We start from the raw sequence: 25,132 nt of genomic DNA, 5'->3' as shown, positions 1-25,132 counted from the left end.
TGATACTGAGCCTTGAGGGACACCAGTTTCCAGAAAGCAGAGTTTGGACAAGGAGCCGTTCCAGGTGACCTGAAAGGTGCAATTTGTCAGGTATGATGTGAACCAGACTGTTGACTGTCAAACACAGAGGATAAGTCGAGGAGAACTGGACTGACGAGTGGGACGAGGTTCCAGAGGCACCGAGTGACTCAGTCACTGTGAGGAGGCCCGTCTCAGTGGAGTGAGCGGTCCTGAAGTCTGACTGATTTGGGTCAAGGAGGTGGTTTTGTGAAAGATAGGAGGACAGTTGGTTGTAGACGTCACGTTCCAGGGTTTTAGAGAGGGTGAAAGAAGAGATATAGGTCTGTAGTTTCAGATGTCAGCTGACTCCAGGGTGGGTTTCTTTAGGAGTGGCTTTACTGTGGCTGTCTTGAGGAGCTGGAGGCCTGTTATTAATGATGCCACCTGACCCCCTCCACAGGTCAGATGGCCATTTTACATTCAAAACAAGGGAAAACAGAAGAATTGTGACTGCTGCTGTCTGTTATCATCTGATAAATGATCAACCTCTGTGATCATTATTGATCAGATGACAATTACGTCCCATTAATCATGTCCTAAAAAGTTAAACTCTTTGAATTTATTGTCCTTTTAAAAATTTCAGCAACATGAATGTCACCTGAATGTATATTGTCTACACTGAACACAGAAACATCGTGTTTCAGAAAGTCATGTCACACATGGAACCACCAACATGAGAAAAAGTTCCTTTGTTTGCTTCTCAACATGTTTCTGAAGCTGCATCACCTCAGTCACTCAGAGGTTTACGTCTGTGTACTGATACTGCAGTATCAGTGTGCTTCAGTGTATTGCAGTACACCCATGTACAGTAATACAGTATTACTACAGTAACACTGGAGAATACAAACTCAAAACATTTCAACTTCACTCTGGAGCCTTCAGATGTTTCTAACCCGTGTTGTTGTTGTTGTTTACGTGACGATGAAACACAAAGAGAAGGAAAAAGGAAGTTGACTGCATCATCACAACGGTCTTTGGACCAATCCCAGCGTCCCCTGAGCTGTCAGAGTCCGAGCGGGCTGTCATCTGTGAGGAGCTGATGAGCTCTGACAGCACCTGGACGTTTCCCTTCACTTTTTATTTAGATGTCTAATAATTAACGCAGAGAGCAGGAACATGTTGAGTCAGAGTTACAAAGATTCAAACTGTTTTATTCTTGAATAAACGGAGTGACTTCAGTCCACAATCAGTTCTGTAGAAAATGTCACATTTGGATGTGACTTAGAAAATGAACACTTGTCAATAAAAAAACTTTGCATAAAGAATTGTGTAAGCATCTGGATCATCTCTGTAACCCATGGTAACCCTATTACAACGCTATGAACTGTGAGTATTCCCTCAGGCAGAGGTGTAGCCTGACAGAAGGTGTCCATTAAAAGGAATGTCCTCCAGAGAGCGATGGGACAGTGGGACAGAACTGATCCCCAGAAGTGTGTGTGTGTGTGTGTGTGTGTGCGCGATGTACAGCTGACACCAACTTTACATACACTGTATAAAAGACACACAAGCTTTTTTCCTTACTGTCTGACATCCATCAGTCAGTTAGGACATACATTTCATGAGGATCTGGTAGCGTGACCTTTAAACTGTATGACTCGGGTCAAACCTTCCACAAGCTTCTCACAGTAGTCTGCTGGAACTTTGGCTTGCTGGTCCTGACAGAACTGGTGTACCTGAGTCAGGTTTGCAGGCCGCCTCGCTCGCTCAAACCTTCTTAGCTCTGCCCACATATTTTCTATTGGACTGAGATCCAAAAAAATGACTTTGTAACTAATTTGGCGGGATGTTTAGTATCACTGTCCATTTGGAAGACCCATTTGCACCCAAGCTTTAACTTCCTGGCTTAAGTCTTGAGATGTTGCTTCAATATTTCTACATAATGTTCTTTCCTCGTGATGACATCTATTTTGCGAATTGCACCAGTCCCTCCTGCAGCAGAACTCAATCACAATATGATGCTGCCACCCTCGTACTTCACAGTTGGGATAATGTTCTCAGGCTTGCAAGCAACAGTTCAATTTTAGTTTCGTCAGACCGCAGGACCGGTCTCCGTCCCTATGTGCATTTGCAAACTGTTTTTAGAGTAATGGCTTCTTCTTCGCTGAGTGGCCTTTCAGCCCATGTGGATACAGCACTCTGTCTTACCAGCTTCAGCCAGCATCTTCACAAGGTCTTTTGCTCACGTTCATTTCTGGGAACAGAACCCATCTCCTTCCTGAGCGATATGATGGCTGGACATGCCCATGGTGTTTATACTTTTGTGTGATTGTTTGAACAGATGAACATGGCACTTTCAGGCATCTGCAAATTGTACCCAACAATGAACCAGGTTAGTGAAAGTCCACAATTCTCTTCCTGACATCTTGGCTGATTTCTTTTTCCCATGATGTCACACAAGGAAGCAGTGTGCCTGAGGTGTGCCTTAAAATACATTCATAGGTGAGCCTGTAATTAACTCAGGCGCTTCCAAAGCCATCACATCATCATCTTGGCTATCCCAAATTGTTTAAGGGCATAGTAATCTTAGTAAAAAACCCTCACCCTTATTTTGAGGAAAGTAATAAAACACTGTCTTAAAAATTCTCTACCTTGTTTTTCAGGCACTAAGCAGATATGAATAATTTTGGTAATCCTGACTGACCCAAAACAGGAAACGTTTAGTCTGATTGAATGTCAGACAGTGTGGAAAAAAAAGCTTGTGTCTTTCATATGGTGTATGTAGACTTGTGGTTTCAGCTGTACATGTTGGGATCAGGCCTTTGATGACGTTCAGAGAAGATCCAGCTGTGTGTGTGCGGGACAGTCAGTCGTCTTTTGATTGGTGGACATCCAGACTGACGACCTGCAGCTCCGTCAGGTTGCTGCTGCTGCTCTGCTGACTGATGACCATCTGAACGACAGACACAACAACATCAAGTCAACTGACCACCACTGACAGGACTGTTAGGGCTATTATCAGCAGTATTCTAAGTATTCTCAGCAGTATAGGCAGTAATATCAGCAGTATTATCAGTATTATCAGCAGTATTATCAGTATTATTGGCATTATTATCAGCAGCATTATCGGCATTATTATCAGCAGTATTATCAGTATTATCGGCATTATTATCAGCAGTATTATCAGTATTATCGGCATTATTATCAGCAGTATTATCAGTATTATCGGCATTATTATCAGCAGTATTATCAGTATTATCGGCATTATTATCAGCAGTATTATCAGCAGTATCCTCAGCAGTACTAAGACAGTTACCGGGTGGAGCTGGACTGCAGAAACCGGAATCTGTGCAGTGACTGGAGGAAGAGATGTGAGGAAGACCTGCGGGAGAGAACCTGGAAGACATGAGACAGAACAAACTGTTACACAACAACAACAACACTGTGACAGCTGCCTGCATCAGCGCTGGTTGCTGTAACCACAGAAACAAGGTGTACCTGGTTCATGTGACTGAGTGTGGCCTGTCGGGGGGAAGGTGTTCAGGACAGTGAGGCTACCGTCGCTGAGTGAGGGTGTTGGAGTGGCATACATCACCGTGTGACCTCCTGGGTACATCATGTGACCGGCCACCGAGGAGGAGGAAGAGCTGACGGAGGCAGGAAGACTGGCTGCAGAGAGACATCAAGTGACCCAATCAGAACACACTTGGGGACCGTACAGTACTGAGGGCCTGTCTACAGTGACTCCCTGTGGCTTTGACATTTTACACGAACATATTATGTAAAAAAAATATGATTATTATTATTACAAATTTATCATCATCATCATCACCACTTCCAGTACAACTCGGAGCTCTGCCACATGCAGAAATTCTCAGATGACACTGCAATAGTGGGCTGTATCAAGGATGGACAGGAGGGGGAGCACAGGAGCCTGATTGAGGGCTTTGTGGAGTGGTGCAGGTCCAACCGCCTACAGCTGAACACCTCCAAGACCAAGGAGATGGTTGTGGACTTCAGAAGGAAGAAACCACAGCTCCAACCTGTGTCCATCCAGGGGTCGATGTGGAGGTGGTCAGGACCTACAAATATCTGGGGCTGCAGCTGGATGACAGGTTGGACTGGACAGCAAACATGGACGCTGTACACAGGAAAGGACAGAGCCGTCTGTACTTCCTGAGAAGGCTGGGGTCCTTCAACATATGCAAAAAACTGCTGCAGATGTTTTACCAGTCTGTGGTGGCCAGCGTCCTCTTCTACGCTGTGGTTTGCTGGGGAGGAAGCAGCAAGAAGAGGGACGCTGCCCGACTGGACAGACTGGTGAGGAGAGCTGGCTCAGTGGTGGGCACAGAGCTGGACTCTCTGGTGACTGTGGCAGAGAGAAGGACCCTGGACAAACTGCTGTCCATACTGGACAACACCCACCACCCTCTGCACAACACCTTCAGCAGGCAGAGGAGCGTGTTCAGTGGCAGACTGCTGTCACAATCCTGCTCCACCAACAGACACAATAACTCTTTCGTCCCCCTGGCCATCAGGCTGTACAACAGCTCGCAGTGATGTCAGGAAGCACAATAGACAATGGCCAAATGCACTCAAAAGCACTCATCTTTTATAGCCCAATTTAATTTAATTGTACACCATCCCCTGTCCCCTTAATACTCTTTACCTCTATGTCACTTTATATTTTTAATATCACTTTATATTTTTAACATAGCTCATAGAGGTATTAAATGTATAAAACACTTAAACTTCTACAGTCACTTTATGTAAATAGTTACAGTTGTACAAAACATTTTTATAACATTTTTATTCCACATTTTTATTTCTACTGTTTCTTTGATATTGCATGTATGTTCAATGTTTGTTATTGCTACTGGATGCTTGAATTTCCTCCGGGATCAATAAAGTATCTATCTATCTATCTATCTATCTATCTATCTATCTATCTATCTATCTATCTATCTATCTATCTATCTATCTATCTATCTATCTATCTGTTTGAGGCCGACAGTGATTCTTACATTCTCTGACAGTAAAACTGTGCAGCCGACACAGAACTGTATCTGTTCTATCAAGCTGTGATTAAATGAAGGATCCTGAATTAATATCATTGCGTTTTATGATCAAGTCGAGGGCTGATCGCTGTACGTGGCTGAAGATAAAAATTAGGTTAAATGAGGTTATTTTTTATTTTACACATTTTCACAAACTCATGGAGGACTTGAGTATATAGTTCCGTATTTCTACTCTATTTCTATGTATTGTAGACCAGTTCATTTATTTTATAACTGCATCAGTAGCCCACATCATGTGAAAACATAAATCAGTGTTCCTTAAGGCCTTCTAATAATCTTGACAGGGCAAGTTAGACTTTCTAAGCTGCGTTACCTTCATTATAAAACACTAATTTGGTTTGCAGCTCCAGACAGGTTGTTTTGGGTGAGAGTCGGGGCCAAGCCCTGGCCTAAGTGGATCCAAGAGGTGAGCCTAAAGGATGAAGTGGCCGACGATAAAGAACTTAAATTTACTGAAAACAGTTCAAATGTTGCTGATTTTATGGTCTGACACAAACAAACAAACAGGGAGAAAAAGAAGATCTTTGCTTCATCATCACAACACTGCAGCCTCTGTGAGATCACACTTACTGCTCACTGTTATTGATTTGATGTATTTATTCATGCAGCTCTAATTTGACCTGAATGTCTTCACACATTGTGTTTTACTTGTGACATTAAGCTCAACTATAAAGTCACATGTTGATGTTTGAAACGCTCGCAGACAGAAATAATCATCTTTAGATAGGATCACATCAAACTGTCATGGCCTCATCTTCATCCTGAACGCAGCGCACAGACCACAGCAGAGCTCGACCAGCAGGTGGCAGCACTGTGCTCAACAATCATCACACTGTCTTCACTCTCATGGAGGTCATCAATTCTAACAGGCGTGTCTGATAAGAAATCATACAGGTGAGATGGATGCTGGACCCTTCGACACGTGCAGGTGAGCATGGAGAATAAAGCCTCACTGAGGCTCCTTCACAATAAAAGCATGTCACCACCCTCACATTAAAACACTGTTATTGAGAAGTGCATACGGGAAGTGATGAGCATCAATGCCAGCTGACAGCTGTTGAGGAGGCGGAGCTATGTTTTTACCTGCAGAGGAGGCTGGGTTGTGTACATCTGAGCAGCTCTGACTGGTGGAAGTCTGATGACTGCTGGTCTGCACCTGGAAGGTCTGCAGCTGCTGAGGGACTCCGCCTCCTGATGACATCATCAAGTATCATCAATGTTCATGTGCAAACAGCAGGACAGGTATGTTTACCTTTCTTACAAACAGTGTTGATGAATAAGATTGTGACATTTGTTCTGATGGACGAAGGAAAAATCTGACTTCATTCAGGTGTGTCCACACGTGAAACAGGTGGAGCTGGTGACCACAGAGAGATTCACCTGTCGGCCATCATGTGATCAACACCTCCTTTACCCTCACACTGTTACCTGCCCGTCTGCTCACCTGCAGCTCACCTGAAGCTTAATTAATAATTTCATTATTATAATAATTATATATCATTTAACATGATAAATTGACTGAAGCGTTTCTGTGGAATTATAATAATGTTTTAAACAACAACGGAATCTGAATGTTTGTTTGTCCCACTTTGATAAACTGTCGACATCATCTGTTGCAGGTTACAGCCGTTCAACACAAATAATCAATTATTTTCTATCTCTGAGATCAGAAATGTCCAGTTGTCCCAGCATCTCTGATACTAGTTCAAACCGGGCTGATATCAGACAGTGCTAATCAGAGTAATCATACTGATGTTGATCTGTAAGCCCCCCCCCCACCCCACACACTCAGGTGGGTGGTGGCTGTGTGCTGACCTGACAGTGACACAGTGGCAGGGAGGCGGAGCAGCGTGGTTGGCTGTGTGGGCGGAGCGTGCAGCGTGGAGGTGGGGCTGGAGGCCACGGAGCCCTGGATGGCCAGAGGCTGGCCCTGCAGCTGGCTGAGGGGGATGGTATGTGTCCCTGGGGGCAGTGAGGCACCTGTGGACCGGTGAGGGAAGGGGTGGGGCCACAGACAGGTGAGCTGCTAACAGACTGAACACAAGCTGAGAGCTGGGAGCTGATTTTACACCAGAAGGTATTTGAAGGGTGTCACATCTGGATCGGTTTAGATCAACAGATTGGAGGGTTTATGTCCTGACAAATTCTTTACTTTACTTTATTTTACAACCACAGCTCGACTTCAACCTGCTGTTCAAATAATACCCACCAAAAACAACAATAAATGTCAGATATGTCCAGAGTGAACCCTTTTCAGTAACTCATTAATAAAGGATCTATGACAAAGACAATAAACTGTGACATCATGTGTTATAGAGTAGGACAGACAGGACCAGGCGATGGCAGACAGACTGACAGGTGAGAGGAAGCTGTGCCTTACCTGACATCAAGGTGAAGCTACCAGGAAGTACAACACCAGCTGATGTCTTCAACACTGTCCCATTGGTGGAGGAGGGCTGCCAGGAGGGGGTGCTCGTCTGCACCTGCATGGACACTGACGTGGAGGAGGAGGACGGGGTGGACTGTGTGGTGCCAGGCAGGTTGGAGATGGTGAATGCTGGTTTGACAAGATCCTGCAGGGACACAGACAGGTACAACAACTCAGCGGCCAATCATCATCAGCTTCCACTAATGTTCACCAGAAGCTACTGTGATTAAACTCTGGACAGGTGATGACTGGAACACCTGATCTGGTCTGAAAAAGGACCAGCAGAGTCTGCAAGTCTGGACTGGGTCAGCGTCTGACTTCCTGTCTTGTGGTTGGAAATTCCTTAGGCTCATTCAAGATGAGCCAGTCTGACATCATGTATATGTGTCAGTGGTAATCTGACGGGATGGAGACACTACAGCTTCTCCACAGACTGTAGGATCCCAAAGCATGATGGGGAAAACCTGGCAGTTGTCTGATTGAGCAGCAGAGTCGAACTATAGCTGTAATTTGACTAAGCTGTGCATGTAAACGCACTGACTATAAGTGTGGTATTTGGGGAAAGGGGGGATGGGCTGGGGTTGGGGGGGATTCACTGGATCTGTGTTAAATTGTAAAAAAATAAATAAAAAGACCTTGATCAAAAAAAAAGTGTGATGTGAGGATTTAGTGGGGAAGCCCCGACAGTATCATTAGTCTCAATATGTGACAGATCAATATTGAAAAATATTGCCTTGTAGGTTTCACTTTAATGCATTGACGTATTAATGAAGTGTGAGACGTCTGCTCACATGATTAGAATCAGCAGCAAACTGATATGAAGCTGTTTTATGTGAGAAGTGATGTGAAATGATCTGTGAGCAGAGTTTTAACAGTACTGTACAGACTGAAGGCCGCTGGGAAACTGTCCCACTTGATTGCAGCTTTATGCCTCGTCCACTATCCAGCTGAGGAGCAGCTCGTCTCCAAAGAGCCTGTGATTACTTCTGATAGATAGATAAATACTTTAATTATCCCGAGGGAAATTCAGTTTCTCAGCTACACAATAAACATCATCATTCAACAGAATTGAAGGATAATTAAGAATAAAGAAATTCAAGGTAATAAATAATAAAAACTGTGACAATAAATTGCCCATGGTAATGAAAATGCAGGATGCAGTGGAAAGTGCAAGTGCATACATGTGTGGGACATCATTCCCCTCGTTCCACAACTCCTCTCCCTCCCCTCCCCAGTGATGTGTTATAGAGTCTGATGGCTCTTGGCAGGAAGGGCCTCCTGAGTCTGTCTGTGGAGCAGTTCAGTGAGAGCAGCCTCCCACTGAACAAGCTCCTCTGTCCCACCGCCAGTTCATGTAGTGGGTGGCTGCTGGCGACCAATGACACAATAGCATCACCGTGGCTGCCTGATGTCACAGGGTTAGGGGCTGGGTGTTGAAAGAAGAGGTTATAAAACGGTGGATACATTTTTTTTCTGCGTTACAACCCGCCAGGAATTGACCCACTTACTGTCAGAGTTTTCATTAGGAAAGTCTAGAATTGCCACACAATTACATCATTTTATCCTCAATCAAGTTAGCTGGGTGCTAAACAGGAAGTTAGCCTCTGTAGAAGTCTCTAGTTCTCATACTCTATGGACTGCACAGGTCCATACTGTCTGATACAGGTCTGTAGTATTTACCAATACTGTCTGAAGGTGGTGTTACCTTGGCGACCTCGGGGCAGCCGTCAGCATCAGACACCTGGTAGGTGAGGTCAGTCTCCTCAAAGCCTGTGGCGCTCATCCTCTGATCGGAGGAAGGGTCTGAGCGAGGCGGCGAGTCCGGAGAATTGAGGCAGGTCTGGATCAGAGCTTTGCCCGTCTCTGACGTGATCATGGGCTGCAGCTTCCTGGTGGCAAACGTGTACACATGACCCGTCTCACTGGCGACCAGCAGCAGCACCTGAGTACCGGTCAGCGTAGACAGCTCGTACGCCTGCAGGAGGAAGAAGAGGCTGATGAAGGCTCTCTCACTCTCACTCACACACACACACACACACACACACACAGGTACCTGAGCAGGTGTGAGGACAACAAGCTCATCCTCACCCTTTGGACAAGATAAAGAAGATTATAATGGACATGAGGAAGAAGAGGAAACGTCATCGGCCACTGTACATCTGGGAGCTTGAAGTAGAGAGGGTGAGCCTGGTCACTCAACACCACACAGCTGGTAAAGAGGCCCAACAGCGGCAGAATGTTCTGAGGAGGCTGAGGAACTTCGGCATGTTGCCTGAGATCCTCAGCAGATTCTACAGCAGCATTGTTGAGAGCATCTTGACCGGCTGTATCACCGTGTGGTACGACAGAGCTTCTGCTTTGGACCACAGACGACTGCAAAGAGTGTTAAAGGCTGAAGATCAGCAGGATTCCGCTGGCCTCTCTGCAGAGCATCTACCACCGCAGAGTTCACAGGAGAGCTGCCTCAAAGACCTGGACTGTTCACACTTCTACCCTTAGGACGGAGGTCCAGAAGTGTGAAGTCCAAGACCACCAGACTAAAGGACTCTTTCTGTCCCACTGCCATCAGACTCCTAAACAGCAGATAGGAGTTTATTGTACCTCACAACTGTCCCAACTGTTTACATTTTTGCACATTGGATATATATATATATATATATATATATATATATATATATATATATATATATATATATATATATATATATATATATATATATATATATATATATATATATATATACATATACACACACACACACACACACACACACACACACACATACATACACACACACACACACACACTGTGCACATGACAACAAACACTTTGAATCTTTGAATCTAAACATGCCGACATCATGATTACAGTAATACTGTGAGACATCTCATTGGTCAGCTCTATGCCATCAGTGACTGACAGCTGCACACCTGACTGACAGCTGCACACCTGACTGATGCAATGGAGTAAAATGATGAGGTGAGATACTTCACAGCTCAGTTACAGTTACATCCAGTATGAGTAAGACCAACATGTATCAGAGACACACCGTTCAGGAGACAGCTTACAAACGTCTGATCAATAATCAGGCTGATCAATCAAACCTCCAGTTCTGTCTCCTTCTAACACTAACATCATCAGACCCGTAACGTGTTCACACTCACCTTCTTCATGATGCCGGTCTTCCTCTTGCTGAACGTCGTGTACCTCCGCAGCTTGTTGTCGATGAACTCCATCTTGATCTTCACTCTTCCTCTGGTTTTCTTGCCGGGTTTGGCTCCTGGGACCCCGGGGCTGACCCCGCCGTGACCCCCGCTCAGCCCTCCGGAGGAGGCCGCGGACTGATGCCCCACCTCCCTCTCGCTCCTCTCCCGCTTCACGCCTCTCCTATCCCCGCCGGAACCCGCTGTGTCTTCATCGTCCCCGGAGTCAGAGTCCTGATCGGAGCCGCTGTAAACCAGCTCGGTGCTGTAGTCTCTGTCGTCAAACTGGCCTCCGTCGGTGTCTGTGTCCGGTCCCGGTGCCGCCGTGTTCATGGCGAGGGAGCTGAGCCTGGCTCCGTTACCCGCACGCCCAGCTCCAGTTCTGGTACCCATTCCGGCTCCGCTCGCCGCCAGCATTCCCAGCTGGACCAAGCCCCCCACGTCCCCCGAACCCGGGACTGAACACCCCCTCCCGGCGGTCCGGTGCTCTTTTGGTGTCGGCGTAAACACCAGCAGCACCCCGGGGGTCGGAACTCCCGGGCGGGGTGGGCTAACACAACAACTCGCTGCACGACTAGCTAGCAGCTAGCAAACGGCTACAGTTAGCAGCAGTTAGCGGTTACTTTAGCAACAAGTAGACCGCCAGGAAACTCCGTGAATCACCACGAGCAGCCGGAGCACCGCGGAGGGACACCAGCTCGGTTTTTCTGCCATTTAATGTGCTGCGGCTGATTAAACGCAAGTTAAAGTTGTGTTTACATCACAGCAAAGCCCCGCCCCCACACGCACACACACACACACACAGCTCCTCTGTGCGGACATGTCCGTCCGCTGTACAATATAGATCTTAATACAAGCCACACTTCACGCACATCACTCTCTGAAACACCGCGCAGCTAGTTAAAGACGTCATATTAATGATTCTACGGGATCTATTACAGACCTTAACTGAGGCGGTGTGGAGTGATACCAAAACACGATGTGTTGTTCGGACAGCGGGACTACTTTCCTCCATATAAAGAAAGGTGTCTCCTTTTATGGCGATGCCGCTCCTTATATGGTCACTCCTCTGCTTCTCAGTGAAAACTACAGACACAGAGAGGAGAGGAAGAAGAAAGAGAAGAAGAAGAGGAAGAAGAAAGTAAAAGAAAGAGAAAGAAGAAGAAAGAGAGAGAAAGAAGAAGAAGAAAGAGTAAGAGAAGACGAGGAAGAAGACAGAGAGAGGGGAAGAAGAAGAAAGAGAAGAGGAAGACGAAAGAGAAGAGGAAGAAGAAAAAGAAGAGGAAGAAGAAGGAGAAAGATAAGAGGAAAAAGAAGAAGAAAGAGTAAGAGAAGAGGAAGAAGAAGAAAGAGAAGAAGAAGAAAGAGAAGAGGAAGAAGAGGAAAGAGAGAGGAAGAAGAAGAGAGAGAAAGAGAGGAAGAAGAAGAAGAGAGAGGAAAAAGAAGAAAGAGTAAGAGAGGAGGAAGAAGAAAAAGAGAGAAAGAGAAGAAGAAGAAAAAAGAGTAAGAGAAGAGGTGGAAGAAGAGAGAGGGGAAGAAGAAGAAAGAGAAGAAGAAGATGAAAGAGAAGAGGAAGAAGGAGAAAGAGAAGAGGAAGAGGAAGAAAAAGAAGAGGAAGAAGAAGGAGAAAGAGAAGAGGAAGAGGAAGAAAAAGAAGAGGAAGAAGAAGGAGAAAGAGAAGAGGAAGAAAGAGAAGAAGAGGAAGAAGAAGTGTAAACACAGCAGGAAGCGCATTCAAGTCAGGACCTCCACGTCGGGTTTGTTCCAGCTGTCAGAGCTCAGAAGTCATGAGACCAAAATAATGAAGTAGAAGACAGACAGGTATGTACAGATACAGACAGGCAGGTACAGAGACAGACAGGTAGGTACAGAGACAGACAGGCAGGTACAGAGACAGACAGGCAGGTACAGATACAGACAGGTAGGTACAGAGACAGACAGGCAGGTACAGAGACAGACAGGTAGGTACAGAGACAGACAGGTAGGTACAGAGACAGACAGGCAGGTACAGATACAGACAGGTATGTACAGAGACAGACAGGTATGTACAGAGACAGACAGGCAGGTACAGAGACAGACAGGTATGTACAGAGACAGACAGGTAGGTACAGAGACAGACAGGTATGTACAGAGACAGACAGACAATCCTTTGAAACCAGATTTTAATTTCATTTTATACACAAATGTTGAAAAGAAGGAAAAACAATATAAAACAGTTCAACTGTGAAAACAAACAGGAAGTATTAAATTCAGAAACAGGCACCAAAAATCACAAAGAAGTTTGTTTTTAAAAATTATTTCACATCAAATATGGAGAAAATAAAAAGGAGAGCTGAGGGACTGAAACCGTGTCAGAGTCGGTTCAACATGCTGATGGTGCTGAAACACCTGGAGAGACAACACAGCTGGATCACCTGTCAGTCACACTACAGATCTGATACATCTGATTTATTCACACTGAACCTTTAAATTCCTCAGGGGACAGCTGCAAGTTCATCCACTCAAACATTCACTTCCTGTCTCTCCCTCATTCAACTTCAAACTTTCTGTCTCATAACTGCATCTGGTCAGGAATCCAGACCAGGACCAGGACTAGGACCAGGTCTGACCATTGGCTCCTCACTGTGACAGTCATGTTGCTCAGATTAATCGTTCATCAGCTTGTTTGGACAGACCCACGCTAGCAGTTTCCCTCTGTTTCCAGTCTTTATGCTAAGCTAACTAGCAGCTGGCTGTTTACTTTTCTGTGACACTCAGGGGAGAAGAAGATTTGACTAAGTGTTGAACTGTTCCTTTAAGTCTGTTACTGATAAACTGGCCTCTGTGTGTGTGTGTGTGTGTGTGTGTGTGTGTGTGTGTGTATGTGTCTCCATGGAAACATCAGACTAAACTGATGACCTTTCACACTAAAGGTCACGTTACCTATTTGTCTGGAGGTCAAAGGTCACTTTAAATGTGTGACCAATAGAAACATACACATTACATTTATTAAATGTTTCAGCACATATCTGATCGATCTGATCAGTACATCATTGATTTCCTGCATCACAAACACGTCAGCTCTGACATCTTCTTTCTGTTTGGCCAGATCACAGCCAATCAGGATGGAGAATTGATCAAATAAAGTGATGTCATCCTGTTGATATGACATGGGTTTGTTGAAAGTGCAGGCCAATGGGATGTTAGTTAGTCAGAGAGGGGCAGGGTTTAGTGTCAGGACCTGCTAACAAACATGAAATGGTCTGATTGGTATGATCGATCTTAGCTATAGGAAGTGAGCACCTGAGCAGATAACAAAACAGCCAATCAGAGGAGGTGATGTGACGGAGCAGGAGATGATGGGAGAGGATCTACAGGTTACGTCTGATGAACCAGATCTCATTCCTGCGGCGAGGCACGCCGGGGTTCTCGTACACGGCAACCATGTAGTCGTCTCTGCGGAGGTTGTCGGTGACGCCAACGATCTCCCACAGCTGGTTGATCTGATGACCCACCGTCTCCTCTGTGGTCGTCCCAAAGAACGGCCTGTTAACCAGTCAGAGATCATCACATCATCAATACACAGTGACACGCAGACTGATGCTCCTCCATGCTGCATTCAGGGAACATCAGTCACATGACTACTGCAGCACCACCTTAATGATGACGATGAGTCTCTGACCTGGCGACAATTCTGATTGGCTCTCTGTGGACAATGGTGATGTTGGGGTCGTAGGGTTGGGGGGGGTTGTTCTGGAACTCAGCAGGCAGGAAGATTGATGTCTGAACGTCTTTTTCAAATGTGTTCCCGTCCTCCATCATGTGGACATGACTGACCACCGGCACTGTCATCCCCAGGTATCTACCTGTTCACCACAAACATGTAATACAAACACTATCAATAAGGAATCAAAGCATTATCAATACTGATCACCAACACTCCTGATAAACCCCAAACTCTTTTACATTGGACTGAAGGTGTAGGTGGGTGGAGTCAACACCGTGACTGGGTTAGGTTTAGGAGTCTAACCTGCAGAGTTTTCTTTACAGATGAAGCGCATCAGTTTCATGAAGGCCATCGAGATGCTCTGCTCGTACAGATCCTCTCTGCTGGTCACTGACGCCCAGTGACCAGCATGGTACACTCGCTCCTCATACAGCACCTCCCCCATCTGCAGGAGCACAGAGGAGTCACATGTAACACAGCACCTCCTCCATCTGCAGGAGTCACATGGCCTGTGGTGGTTTGGGGTCTTTACCTTCTCATGACAGGATACAGGAGTGAAGGGGAGAGGCTCCCTCTGCTGGCTGTTGCGGGTCATTTCCTGTATGGGTCCAGTCATTTCTGTCACACACACACACACACACAGTGCATATGTGGGATGTAAGACTGGAAGTATTTAATATTATGTTTATTTTTTAAATATCATATTTTATTTAATATAAAGTCTGTTTAAGATAAAGACTCAGGGCAGCAGGAACTGACACCTGCTGAATACTGGCCCCACCCCCTCACCTTGAGGGACTGACACCTGGTGGGTGCTAGCAACAGCCTGCCAGTGTGCCAGCAGTCGGTCGTCTTCTTCCATTGGTTCGGGGTTGTCAGTGATGTCATCGTCCAGCTGCTCATCATCCAATCCATCGAGGTCTTCCAGAGAGATCAGAGCCATGGCTACTGTGGGAGGAGACGACCTTTGAACCACAGAGACAACGTCCAGCAAGTGTTTGGAGTTCCTGTAAGACACACACACACGTCAACAGTTGCCCTTTTTACACAGAGACACCAGATTATCTCCTCAGTGCAGTCTTCACACAGAACCAAGCAGCTCCGGTGTACAGACGCACCAGCTTGTTTGGATTATTGATTTTTTTCTTCATCATTTGTTGTTTGTATGTATTGATGATGAATCACTCAATAAGGTAGTGATGTCACTTGGTAACACCTGATGGCGCTGTTTAAATAAGATCAGTGTCTCGGAGATTACATCTGTGTGTGTGTGTGCATGTGTGTCTCAGTTCAGGTCTGCATCCTTCAGAGGAGCATCTGAAGGCCAGTTACATCACAATGCCACATGAAGTCTGTCCCAATCTGAAGGCTCCTCCAGATGCTCCTTCTTCTCCTTGTTTTTGAAGGATGCACGCTATGATCCTTTGTGGCCTCACATATCCCAAGATTCTTTGTGTGCCCAAAAAAGAAGAAAGAGAGAGAGAAAATGGCGTCATCGCGTGGTGTAGTTTGTCACTTTCGCGGGCCTGGGCGGCAGAAATCGTGACGTAAGAGTAAAACATCTGGTGACACAACCAGGAAATGCTCCAAAGGCTCGACCGTCACATTTAACAACGGCTGACCAGGTTAACAAGGTCTCTGAAAAACATGCGTGTTTCTGTTGAGAAGCTGAACTGAGAGAGACACTGAGATCCTCCCAGTGGCATCAGCAGGTAGTGTCCGTAGCATCTCCGGGCACCCACATGGCAGGTCAGAAAGGCAAGAATAATACAGACACAGGGAAAATATATATATACATATATTGTATGTTAAATATAAGAATAAGAATAGTATCATATGTATGCTATGGAACAGATATTAATATATATTTAGATAATATTAAGAAGTGCAAAACAAAGAGAAATTGTGCAAAACTTTGTACATTAAAATGTGTAAACAAGTAGAGGTGCCACAGACGCCACTGGGAGTCTTCTTTTAATTTGAAGGTCAGTCAGACTTCCTGTAAACAAACAGTGAATCATTATTTTATATTTCATTTGATTTGATTAAACCAGTCGAAGTTGATCCAGTTTCATTCTATAAACCGGGCCAGTCTGATCCACCCGAACACGGCAGTACTTCTAAGATCCAGAGTGGATGACCCAGATCACAGTGTTTAAGTTCTATCCGGACCTGACGATTGGAAGTGGACCAAAACCTCTACAGATCCGTTACACACGATAACCGTAGAGTTAAGCGCGTGTTTTCGGTGTAAACCGGTCTAGGTCTGGTTCCGGAACGCCGGGCTGTTGTACCGGCCGGGCAGGGCTCCAGGGCAGAAAGTAGGTCAACCTGGAACTCGGTTCTAACAGTCGACCACATGCCGCTGAACCGCTTCAGACTGTCCCAGTTCATCCCGAACTACCAACTGGACCAGCAGGATTACAGAAGACAGCTATAACATGGGCCAGAACTGGACCGGGTTTAGCACTGGTAACATTGTTAGCATGGTGCCGCCTCTCTGCACCGTATTAGCATTTTGCATTTAGCCTGGTTAGCACAATTAGCGCGTGTCTCCAGACCGGACCGGACCGGGTCTAACCAGTCATCCAGCAGGTGTTGTCTCACCTGGTTCTGGTCGCACCTGTCCGCCACCAGGTGGGTGTGCAGCTGCTGAACCCGTCCGTCGATCTCTCCGTCACGACTGCTCCTTCTTCTGTTTCCGGTGGGCCGCACACTTCGAATACTTCAAAATAAAAGCTTGCAGATTAAAATTCTGAGTCATGAAGGTTTATATTTTGAATCGAGCGCCAGAACGTCTTGGTTCAGTCAGACATCAGTTCATCAAGTGACACGTTTGTCGCCTGCAAAGATAATTTCATATTCGAGTGAGCTGATTCAGACGTTTCCTCAAATATGTCGTCACATACACAGAAGTGTTCGATCAGCTTTTATTGTTTTGTTTCCTGTTTCATTTGATGTGTTTGGCCCTGACTCATCAGCTGTTTGTCTGTTGATGTTTATTAGCAGGCGCGTTCAAGTTGAACTCCAGAGGGGTATTGCACAAAAGTAGAATCAGGCAAGCGCGGCTTGATCTGCTCGGCGCATCCTGGATTAATTGGTTGCAAGTTTGCCGAGCCAGGATGAAAAGGCGCGGCTACGTCAAGCCAGGTGTAGGTGGGATAAGTGCGTGTTCACGGCATACTTAAATAGACCTCACCTCGCTCACAGAATCATCGATGGGAACATGGATAAGAGTCGCGCTTCATATTTCACGGCTGCTGAACAACAGCTCCTGATGGAGTTCTATGAAGAGGTGAAACACATTATTAGGGAAAAAAGGCAATACCAGTGTCATGATTAAAGAACGAGAGAAAGCCTGGCAGACAATAGCGGACCGGCTGAATGCGTACGTAGTTCAAAACTGTACAACTAATAAACAGCGCTCCACTGGAGCTGTCATAATTAGGGTTCAATTAAAGGACTAAAGGAATTACTTTTCAGGTCCACTAATCAACTGTTGTACACTTTGCATGTTACTCAGGAAATGTAGAGTATGATTAAGTACAAACAGTTATCCACAATGTGTGTCGTTTGATCAGATTTTGCCATGTTTTTATCTATTTTATCTTTCTCTCCTTCATAAAGAACAAACTTGTCTGGCTATAAAAGGACCTGGCAGCAAGTTAAAATTTAATACAAGAACATTTTTCAGGCTGGTGACTTTAAAGTAGATAATAGTGAACAAATGAGGTAAATTGATTAAGTGTCTGTTGACATGTTGAATGTCTGTATGATTGTGGCAGTTTTAAAAAAAGCCCATAGAAGTGGCACAGGGGGCGGCCCACCAATACGAGCCCAGCGGAGGAGCTGGCATCCCATTTAAATGAAGGGAGGCCAGTAATGGAGGGGATCCAGAGAGGGACAGTAACAGATTGTGTCCCAGCCACAGAAACTGTCCGCTTCATACAAGTTACATACTGCAGTACTACTGCACATGGAAGACAGTCAAATAAATATATTATACTGTCTGACTTTGGATTTCCTTAAAGTGTCTGGGAACACAGTTACACTTTTGGAGCCACCAGAAGATGATCTGGTTAGTACATTTTATTCAGATCACAGGTCTGCAATACAGTGTTTAATCTTTGTTTTGCTCTCTCTATTCCAGGATCCAAGCAGCCAGGAGAAATGACTGCCAAATAAACCCTCAGGCGGTGCAGGCACTGAAACCGAGATTTCAGAAGGCTGGAGGTCATCTCTATTCGAGCCCTTGTCTTGCTGTGTGCATGGCTGTAGGCCTGCTGTGGTGGGGTTTGGGGGTCTGCATGGGGAGTCAAGACGAATGACTCGCAGGCATAACCTTGTCTCCCAGCAGCACACCAGAGAATTTGCCTGATAATGCAAGATATCATTTAGAAAACTACACAGCAGAGTTAAACACTCATGATGTCCAAGGTGCTTACAGTACAAATAAAATGTGTGGCTTACCTTGTGAAAGTCTCTCGTAAATTGCCTCTGAATTGCTGACAAGGCAGTCGGCATCACAGATCATCTGAAATGTGAAGTTGTAACCTATTAAGGTCATTTAATGCACAGAATTAATTTATGTAGGTCATAGTAACCACAAATCACTCTTACCTGAACAGTGATGCTGTGGAAGGATTTCCTGTTAATGTGATCTCCCTCGTGTTCTCCTGAGGGGCGTTTGATCCTGATGTGTGTGCAATCCACTGCACCAATGATTTTAGGGAAAGCTGTAACGAAAAATAGTGAGTATCTAACTGCGACTGATCTAATTAGACGCTAATGGTTGCACTTTGAAATTGAGGTTACCTGCAATCTTGTAAAACTCCTTAATGTGGAGGGGTCTTCTGTGGCCAAGGAAGGTGATGAATATGTTGATGAATGACTTCAGCTCCAGACAAACACGTGTTATTGTGCAGCAAATGGTTCCTTTTATTGAGGTATCTACATCTCCAACAGAATAAAGGAAGCTCCCACTTGCAAAAAATCTCAATGTAATACAGACTATCTGTGGTACAGTGAGAGCATGGCTTCGTATATATAGCCCTTGTCACAGATTTAATTGAAAACACCTTTGCAACTTCAACATATGCATGGACTTTTAATATGCAGATGCAACATACTTAGAAAGACCATGGACATAATGTAAAACATTAATTCCACACAGGATTGACGGTGGAAATACAGGTAAATCTCTAGGATTAATCCCAGCCTGGTCTGGAGCAGACTAGCTGCAGAGAATAAATCACCATAGTAACTTGGCCGGGTTAAGCTTGACCTGCTTTCATGCAACCGACTTGAGCCCAGCTTAATCCCTTATCTTGGTTTTGTGCAATACCCCTCTGCTGACTGACTGCAGGGGCAGAGCTACAAACGCTGCGATCAGTTTTCTTTCCTGATGCTATGGGAACTTTGCTGGTCTTTTTCTCATATTAATCTCCTTCAGAAATGATTCAATCTGAGATGTTCAAAATAGTTGTCTACCAAAACATGTAGGATGAGGGAACAGAGCAGTGGAACTGCTGCCGTGTTGCATGCAGACGACCCATGTCAAGCCTGTCTTTTGCAGAGGGCGCATTTATCTGATAAGTTGTATGGACAGTTCATATTTAGAGACAACAGAATGTGACAGCTTTGTCACAATAACAACTTCGAATTTGGATATTTTATAACTGCTTCACTTCAATGGTCACAAAGTGGCGCATCAAGAGTAGATGAAAAGCTTAAATGTCGTCTTACTGTAAATGCTCATGTTCTGTTTTCCTTGTAATGTCACCATTAAATACATTTGAACTTTGTCTATCTGGTACATTATAGTAAGTCTTGCCCAATAACAATACAATACAATTACAACAGTTATTCATTATTATGATGACAACTGTGCTGAGGTGCATGATTATATCACAGCTGAGGGGAATTTGCTGACTACGTTTAACAAATAAGCATAAAGACACATAAGATGATGCATTTTCTTATAGCAACATTTTTGATGATGAATGAATGAATGAAATAGAATAATCAGAACAGATGACTGAGTCAGATGTCTGGTCCCGCTGCACATCTCATCACACGCAGAATATTTCAGGATTCTTTGTATTGTTAATGTGACGGGAACAGACAGAGTTAATAAGAGTGGACAGTACAGATAACACTGGACACAGCAGTTAACCACTTCTCCATCATCACCACAAGCTGACAGAACTGAGCAGTTTATTGACGACATATTTCAGGGTTGTTGGGTTAGATGAAGGATTTTATAGGTTTATTCGTGTTGTCTTTCCTGTAGGTGCAGCCACATGGCTGCTACTGATCTGAAAGTATGTGATATTTGAGTAAAAAAGAGGTGCTTGTGGATATAGAAAGTCATTGAAACACATGTCAGTACGTCAGAATAGATAAAAGCCAATTAGGGCAAAGTCCTGACTTCATGAAGGTGGGTCTAGGTGGGTCTAGGATAACTCACAATAACTTAAGGTCATGTGACACTGAATGCGTAGCAGAAACCACTCCCATCCAGGTCATCGTAGACACATTTTAACCAGCATGCATCACGATTTAGGCACGCAGCGCAGTGCGGCGTGATCATGAACTTGGCTAACGTAAGACATGAAACAGGAAGTGAAGGACTGACTGAGGACGAGAAAAACTTTAATGATTCAAACTGACACAGTCATCAGAGTAAAAAAGACTTTTAATTTGACAGTATCTGGACATAAAAAAGATTTTATTAAGAATAAACCTCATATACAGACTGATGATGACCGGACCAACAGAACATGTGACCTCCACATCAGGTTTCTCATGGAAGTTGCCTTCATCACATCAGGTCTGCCTCCTGCAGGTGAGCTCAGGTACAACAGCTCTGTGATCACTGATGTCAGGAGTCAATGGATGTTACACACCTCCCAACAGCAGGCTGATGCTGGAGACCCTTTGAGGATCGATTGGACCTGCAGGCTGAACTAATATGTGAGTTCAGGGAGTTATCACGCAGATATCTGATCAACCACGCTAACTGGGACCAAGTCAGAACTGAACTTTTCTCATATTCCAGTACTGAATGTGAACGCAATATTAACTTCTCAACACCTTCTCCAGCAGAGTGTTGAGGCTGTTATCAGTCATGTCAACTGTCACACATCAACGTCATGATTCATGTGTTCACCATGTTCATGTGTCCTGGTCCGTCTGTGTTCTTGTCTGAACGCTGGTCTGCGTTCACCTGCTCAACGAGAGGAGCTGCACACAGCTGATCACTCACTGCTGGAGACACCTTTCATAATGTAACTGTCGAAACTGTGTGACAGAACTGTGACACAAAGTGACAAGAACCTGTTTGAATATCCATGACGTTACTTTGAGTCTCATGATTGTTGTTACGTCTGCCAATGTGTTGTTGTTTGTGTCTTTTAATGCACGTCAGCTGAAATTTGTGTTTCATTCATTCAGCAGTGATCAGCGGTTGAAAGTGTTCGTCTGTGTTGTTCCTGCTGCCCTCTCAGAACCCAGACCCAAACACACATACAGTTCTACTCTGCAAGTACAGTAACAACTACAATATAATAGTCTACTTATAATTCTGACCCGCTGACTTAGTGTTTCAGTTTGACAGACAGTTGGACTCTTTCTGTTCAGGGGTCATCTCAATGGTTCAGTCTGGTTCTGCTTCATGTTTCTGGGTCAGACCTGCTGTGGTCCAGCTTGAGACGACTACTGAGATCTAAACTTGCTCACATTGTATCAGATACTATTCAGGTCAACTGCAAGGCGTGATGGTACGTGGCACTTGTATAGTGACAATTTTTTTACTGTTGCATTGTGGGATAATTGAAGAGGTCTAAAATGGCGGACACACTGGTGATGAGACCAATAATGTACAGTACAGGACCTGGATCTGGTTTTGGATGACAGTTATACAAGAACAGGTTTGTAACTGGAGCATTCCTGATTTAGAGCTTAATTTGAAATGGTTTGATACAAGTCTGGTTCTGGCTTGGCCCTGGTTTGGTCATGGTTTGGTCCTGGCTTGGTCCTGGGTTGAACTGGCTTGGTCCTGGGTTGAACTGGTGAAGTCCTGCTGTCAGTAGCTGTTTTCGTGACCAGCAAGTATGTACAGGTTGCTGTGTTCAGTCGGGTTATCTGTCGCTCTGCTCTCCAGAACCACCACCCTGCAGACAGACAGACAGGTAAACGCGCAACTGTTGACACAGGTCAACAGACAGGTCAACACACGCGTGAACAGACAGGTGTCTCACCTGTCAGAGCCCAGCAGGCGGAACATCCTGCTGATGTCACAAATCTCTTGAGTGATCTGCAAACAGAAAACAAACACGTTAGAATTTAGCAGCAAGGTGAACAGGTTTGTGATCTCTGGTTGTATGACTACCTTGTTAGATTTGAAGCTCCGCCCCTGCATGCCGTGTCTCCAGAAAGCCAAAACACTGTCCTGTAGACACACTGAAGGAGGACGAACAGACAGGTTGGTATGGGTTGTAATATGGCAGCGTGTGAGACTGTTTGAAGCAGATTTAAGGTGGTTTACCAATCGCCTCGATTTGGAAGTTGAAGATGAGCTCAGCTGACAGCTTCCTGCTGGACTTCAGCTTCCCCTGAAGGTTCACGATCCTTATACATCCTGCAGGAAGGTGACAGAACAAAGAACTCAGGTAATCTCTAATCTCAAATCAGAAACGTTTCATTGGAATAATTATTACATTCATCAAAACAAAATTGTTTAGTTGAACTTACGATCCATACAGACCAGGACAGTGTCTCTCTCTAGCTGAGTGATGTGGATCACACAACTCTGAGGGTTTTCTGCAAGGAGACCAAAGTTTGGACCGGTGATACATTGTTGGCTAAGAGCTGTACCTGTGTACCTGAGTCAGGAGGGGTTGTACCTGCGTACATGAGTCAGGAGGGGTTGCACCTGTGTACATGAGTCAGGAGGGGTTGTACCTGCGTACATGAGTCAGGAGGGGTTGTACCTGTGTACATGAGTCAGGAGGGGTTGTACCTGTGTCAGGGGGGGTGGGACAGGAGGAGTTGGGGTCAAGGGTCTGGAAGCTGACGGGCTGGTTGAGTTCAGTTCCTTTGTTGAGGCCAACACAGATCAGAGGGTACGGCTGCTCTGGGACAACCAGAAGCTCTAAAACCTCCAGAGGACACGGAGGCTGGAAGTCCACATTCTGGTGAGGACACATGTAAAGAGTTATACATCTGTTTTGATGCTTCTCCTGGTTCGGGTCAGGTAGCCCAGATGAGCTCTCTAAGCTGGTCTTGGAGTACTCTGTAGTGTGAGGAGGATCCTGATCCTCAACAGCAGTTCTCCTCTGAGCTGCTGAGGATCAGCAGCCCATCTCTGAGGTGAAGACAGCATCAGAACCATTCTGTTTTCTCACCTTGACCAGCATGAATTTCTGCATCGGCTCCACCCACTCCAGCAGGACCACACCTGATTGGAAGATTCCACCCAGGTACTTATGACCTGTGTTGGGGTTTCTCACTGTGGGGGAGGGGGAGAGATCAGGTGTAGTTGTGGTGTAGGTGAGTGTCTGCTGGTTTCCACCCTGTGCTACGCTCACAGTTGATATTTGTAAAACAAAGACATCTACCTGTTGGTTAGTCAAAAGTCACAGGTGAGTTCCTCATTGAGGTGGTTCTGTCAGCTAATGAGTTTAGAAACGCTAACACTTAGTTTGAGGTTTTCTTTCCAATCCATTTGTCAACTTCAGCAGCAGTTTTCTTTTGAACACTGTCGACCCTGACAGTGTCTCTCCGCCTCTGACCCTGTTAGTGATACTTAACTCCACAGGAACTGACCATGAACCACAGCGCCCCCTCCACATCCACCTGGATCTCTGCTGCTGAGACTATGCACAAGGGCATGATGGGAAATGGTGTATAACTTACCTACACAGCATTTCAGACAGCCTTTAGTGTCGGGAATCTTGTTGGAGATGGAAAACTTCCTGAAGCCAAAAAGACATTCAGCAGTGTGAGCTGTGAGCAGCTGAAGGTCATTGCTGTGGCACAAAGTTTCACTGGTAATGTCGCCAAAGCTTTGAACTGACGTGATGCACTCGTGTGTTTCCATCAATGACCTGAGTTACAGTGACACAAAACTCCTTCACACATTTACATAGTTTCCAAAACAGCTCCTGAACACTGCCCATAATGCTTCAGGAGACGCGAACAGCTTCTGCTCATCACACATGTTCATTTTAAACAATGTCTGTTGACAGAAAGTCTGCAGTCATGCTAGCAGCAAACGGACCACCTTTAGTGTGTTAAAAGTTTTTAATGTGTGGGATGTTTTCAGAGGAACTGACCGTGGCAAGATGCGGTCAGGCAGACGGTGAGTCGAGATGGAGACGGTAAGCTTCTGTTTGTGTCGAGCTTGATCGAACAGACCGGCCAGACTGTGGCAGTACAGCTGCGAGGCTTTACCTGCAGACAGGACTCAGGACTCAGTTAACACACACACACCCACAAAGTATACAAATACGTACATATATACGTATATACGTATGTAAGAAGTAAACATTGTTTCAGTGTACTCATGATGTTCTTTGATTTGTTGTTACAGTGATTATTGATCATAATCAGTGATTTAACTTCTTTCTGATTATTATAGTATGACACTGATGACTTAATCTTCATCCTCAGTTTGGTCCAAAGCTCTTTATTGTCATAGAGATGAGATTTGTTCAT

The 25,132-nt window shown here is 45.1% G+C and overlaps 3 protein-coding genes and 1 long non-coding RNA gene across 10 annotated transcripts in view; 1 reads left to right on the top strand and 3 right to left on the bottom strand.

The window, feature by feature from the left end:
* Positions 1–1,184: 1,184 nt before the first annotated feature.
* On the bottom strand, positions 1,185–11,517 carry LOC119033227 (serum response factor-like). 3 transcript variants are annotated; one of them, XM_037123098.1, is made up of 8 exons: positions 10,669–11,504; positions 9,209–9,478; positions 7,456–7,648; positions 6,891–7,055; positions 6,159–6,266; positions 3,496–3,666; positions 3,314–3,393; positions 1,185–2,950 (listed from the first exon to the last, which is right to left on the bottom strand). In XM_037123098.1, the coding sequence occupies exons 1-8, from the start codon at positions 11,122–11,124 to the stop codon at positions 2,864–2,866; spliced, it is 1,530 nt and encodes a 509-aa protein (XP_036978993.1). In that variant the 5' UTR covers positions 11,125–11,504; the 3' UTR covers positions 1,185–2,863. The 3 variants fall into 3 exon arrangements, with proteins under 3 accessions (XP_036978993.1, XP_036979078.1, XP_036979159.1); XM_037123183.1 differs by lacking the exon at positions 6,891–7,055 and having other exon boundaries at positions 10,669–11,510; XM_037123264.1 differs by lacking the exons at positions 1,185–2,950; positions 3,314–3,393; positions 3,496–3,666 and adding an exon at positions 4,993–5,950 and having other exon boundaries at positions 10,669–11,517.
* Positions 11,518–12,852: 1,335 nt separating this feature from the next.
* soul4 (heme-binding protein soul4) lies at positions 12,853–17,149 on the bottom strand. 4 transcript variants are annotated; one of them, XM_037123533.1, is made up of 7 exons: positions 17,021–17,143; positions 15,746–15,862; positions 15,203–15,420; positions 14,946–15,031; positions 14,717–14,858; positions 14,369–14,552; positions 12,853–14,232 (listed from the first exon to the last, which is right to left on the bottom strand). In XM_037123533.1, coding segments are annotated over exons 2-7 (807 nt in total). In that variant the 5' UTR covers positions 15,748–15,862; positions 17,021–17,143; the 3' UTR covers positions 12,853–14,057. The 4 variants fall into 4 exon arrangements, with proteins under 4 accessions (XP_036979428.1, XP_036979506.1, XP_036979686.1 ...); XM_037123611.1 differs by lacking the exon at positions 15,746–15,862 and adding an exon at positions 16,335–16,412 and having other exon boundaries at positions 17,021–17,065; XM_037123791.1 differs by having other exon boundaries at positions 15,203–15,862; positions 17,021–17,149.
* A 155-nt stretch (positions 17,150–17,304) lies between these two features.
* Positions 17,305–20,217, top strand: LOC119033568. Its single transcript, XR_005079319.1, has 2 exons — positions 17,305–17,708; positions 18,564–20,217. It is a non-coding gene; the product is annotated as an uncharacterized LOC119033568 (long non-coding RNA).
* An 875-nt stretch (positions 20,218–21,092) lies between these two features.
* LOC119015271 (mitogen-activated protein kinase kinase kinase kinase 3-like) overlaps positions 21,093–25,132 on the bottom strand; it is a 41,585-nt gene continuing 37,545 nt past the window's right edge. The window contains exons 25-33 of one of the 2 annotated variants that reach the window (XM_037091139.1): positions 24,751–24,868; positions 24,332–24,390; positions 23,821–23,924; positions 23,436–23,607; positions 23,168–23,236; positions 22,962–23,054; positions 22,806–22,876; positions 22,675–22,730; positions 21,093–22,587 (exon numbers count right to left, since the gene is read on the bottom strand). In XM_037091139.1, coding sequence (XP_036947034.1) covers positions 22,500–22,587; positions 22,675–22,730; positions 22,806–22,876; positions 22,962–23,054; positions 23,168–23,236; positions 23,436–23,607; positions 23,821–23,924; positions 24,332–24,390; positions 24,751–24,868 — 830 coding nt within the window. In that variant the 3' untranslated portion in view covers positions 21,093–22,499. Of the gene's footprint in view, positions 22,588–22,674; positions 22,731–22,805; positions 22,877–22,961; positions 23,055–23,167; positions 23,237–23,276; positions 23,320–23,377; positions 23,608–23,820; positions 23,925–24,331; positions 24,391–24,750; positions 24,869–25,132 lie in introns of those variants that run through there. The other variant, XM_037091175.1, reaches the window with a different exon arrangement.

This window comes from Acanthopagrus latus, chromosome 1 (genome assembly GCF_904848185.1).
Source record: "Acanthopagrus latus isolate v.2019 chromosome 1, fAcaLat1.1, whole genome shotgun sequence".
Taxonomy (NCBI): Eukaryota; Metazoa; Chordata; class Actinopteri; order Spariformes; family Sparidae; genus Acanthopagrus; species Acanthopagrus latus.
The sequence above is the reverse complement of the archived record's forward strand: the minus strand, read 5'-3'. Positions and strand labels throughout refer to the sequence as shown.

What these genes read in the sequence shown, in the direction of transcription:
- LOC119033227 (XM_037123098.1), bottom strand. Translation starts at nt 11,124, where the DNA reads ATGCTGGCGGCGAGCGGAGCCGGAATGGGTACCAGAACTGGAGCTGGG. An exon ending in TGCCACTGTGTCACTGTCAG is followed by an intron (nt 6,267 to 6,890) that starts GTCAGCACACAG and finishes TGATGTCATCAG; the next exon opens with GAGGCGGAGTCCCTCAGCAG. An exon ending in CACTCAGTCACATGAACCAG is followed by an intron (nt 3,394 to 3,495) that starts GTACACCTTGTT and finishes CATGTCTTCCAG; the next exon opens with GTTCTCTCCCGCAGGTCTTC.
- soul4 (XM_037123533.1), bottom strand. An exon ending in CCAGGTGTCAGTCCCTCAAG is followed by an intron (nt 15,032 to 15,202) that starts GTGAGGGGGTGG and finishes TGTGTGTGACAG; the next exon opens with AAATGACTGGACCCATACAG. An exon ending in CCAATCAGAATTGTCGCCAG is followed by an intron (nt 14,233 to 14,368) that starts GTCAGAGACTCA and finishes ACTGGTTAACAG; the next exon opens with GCCGTTCTTTGGGACGACCA.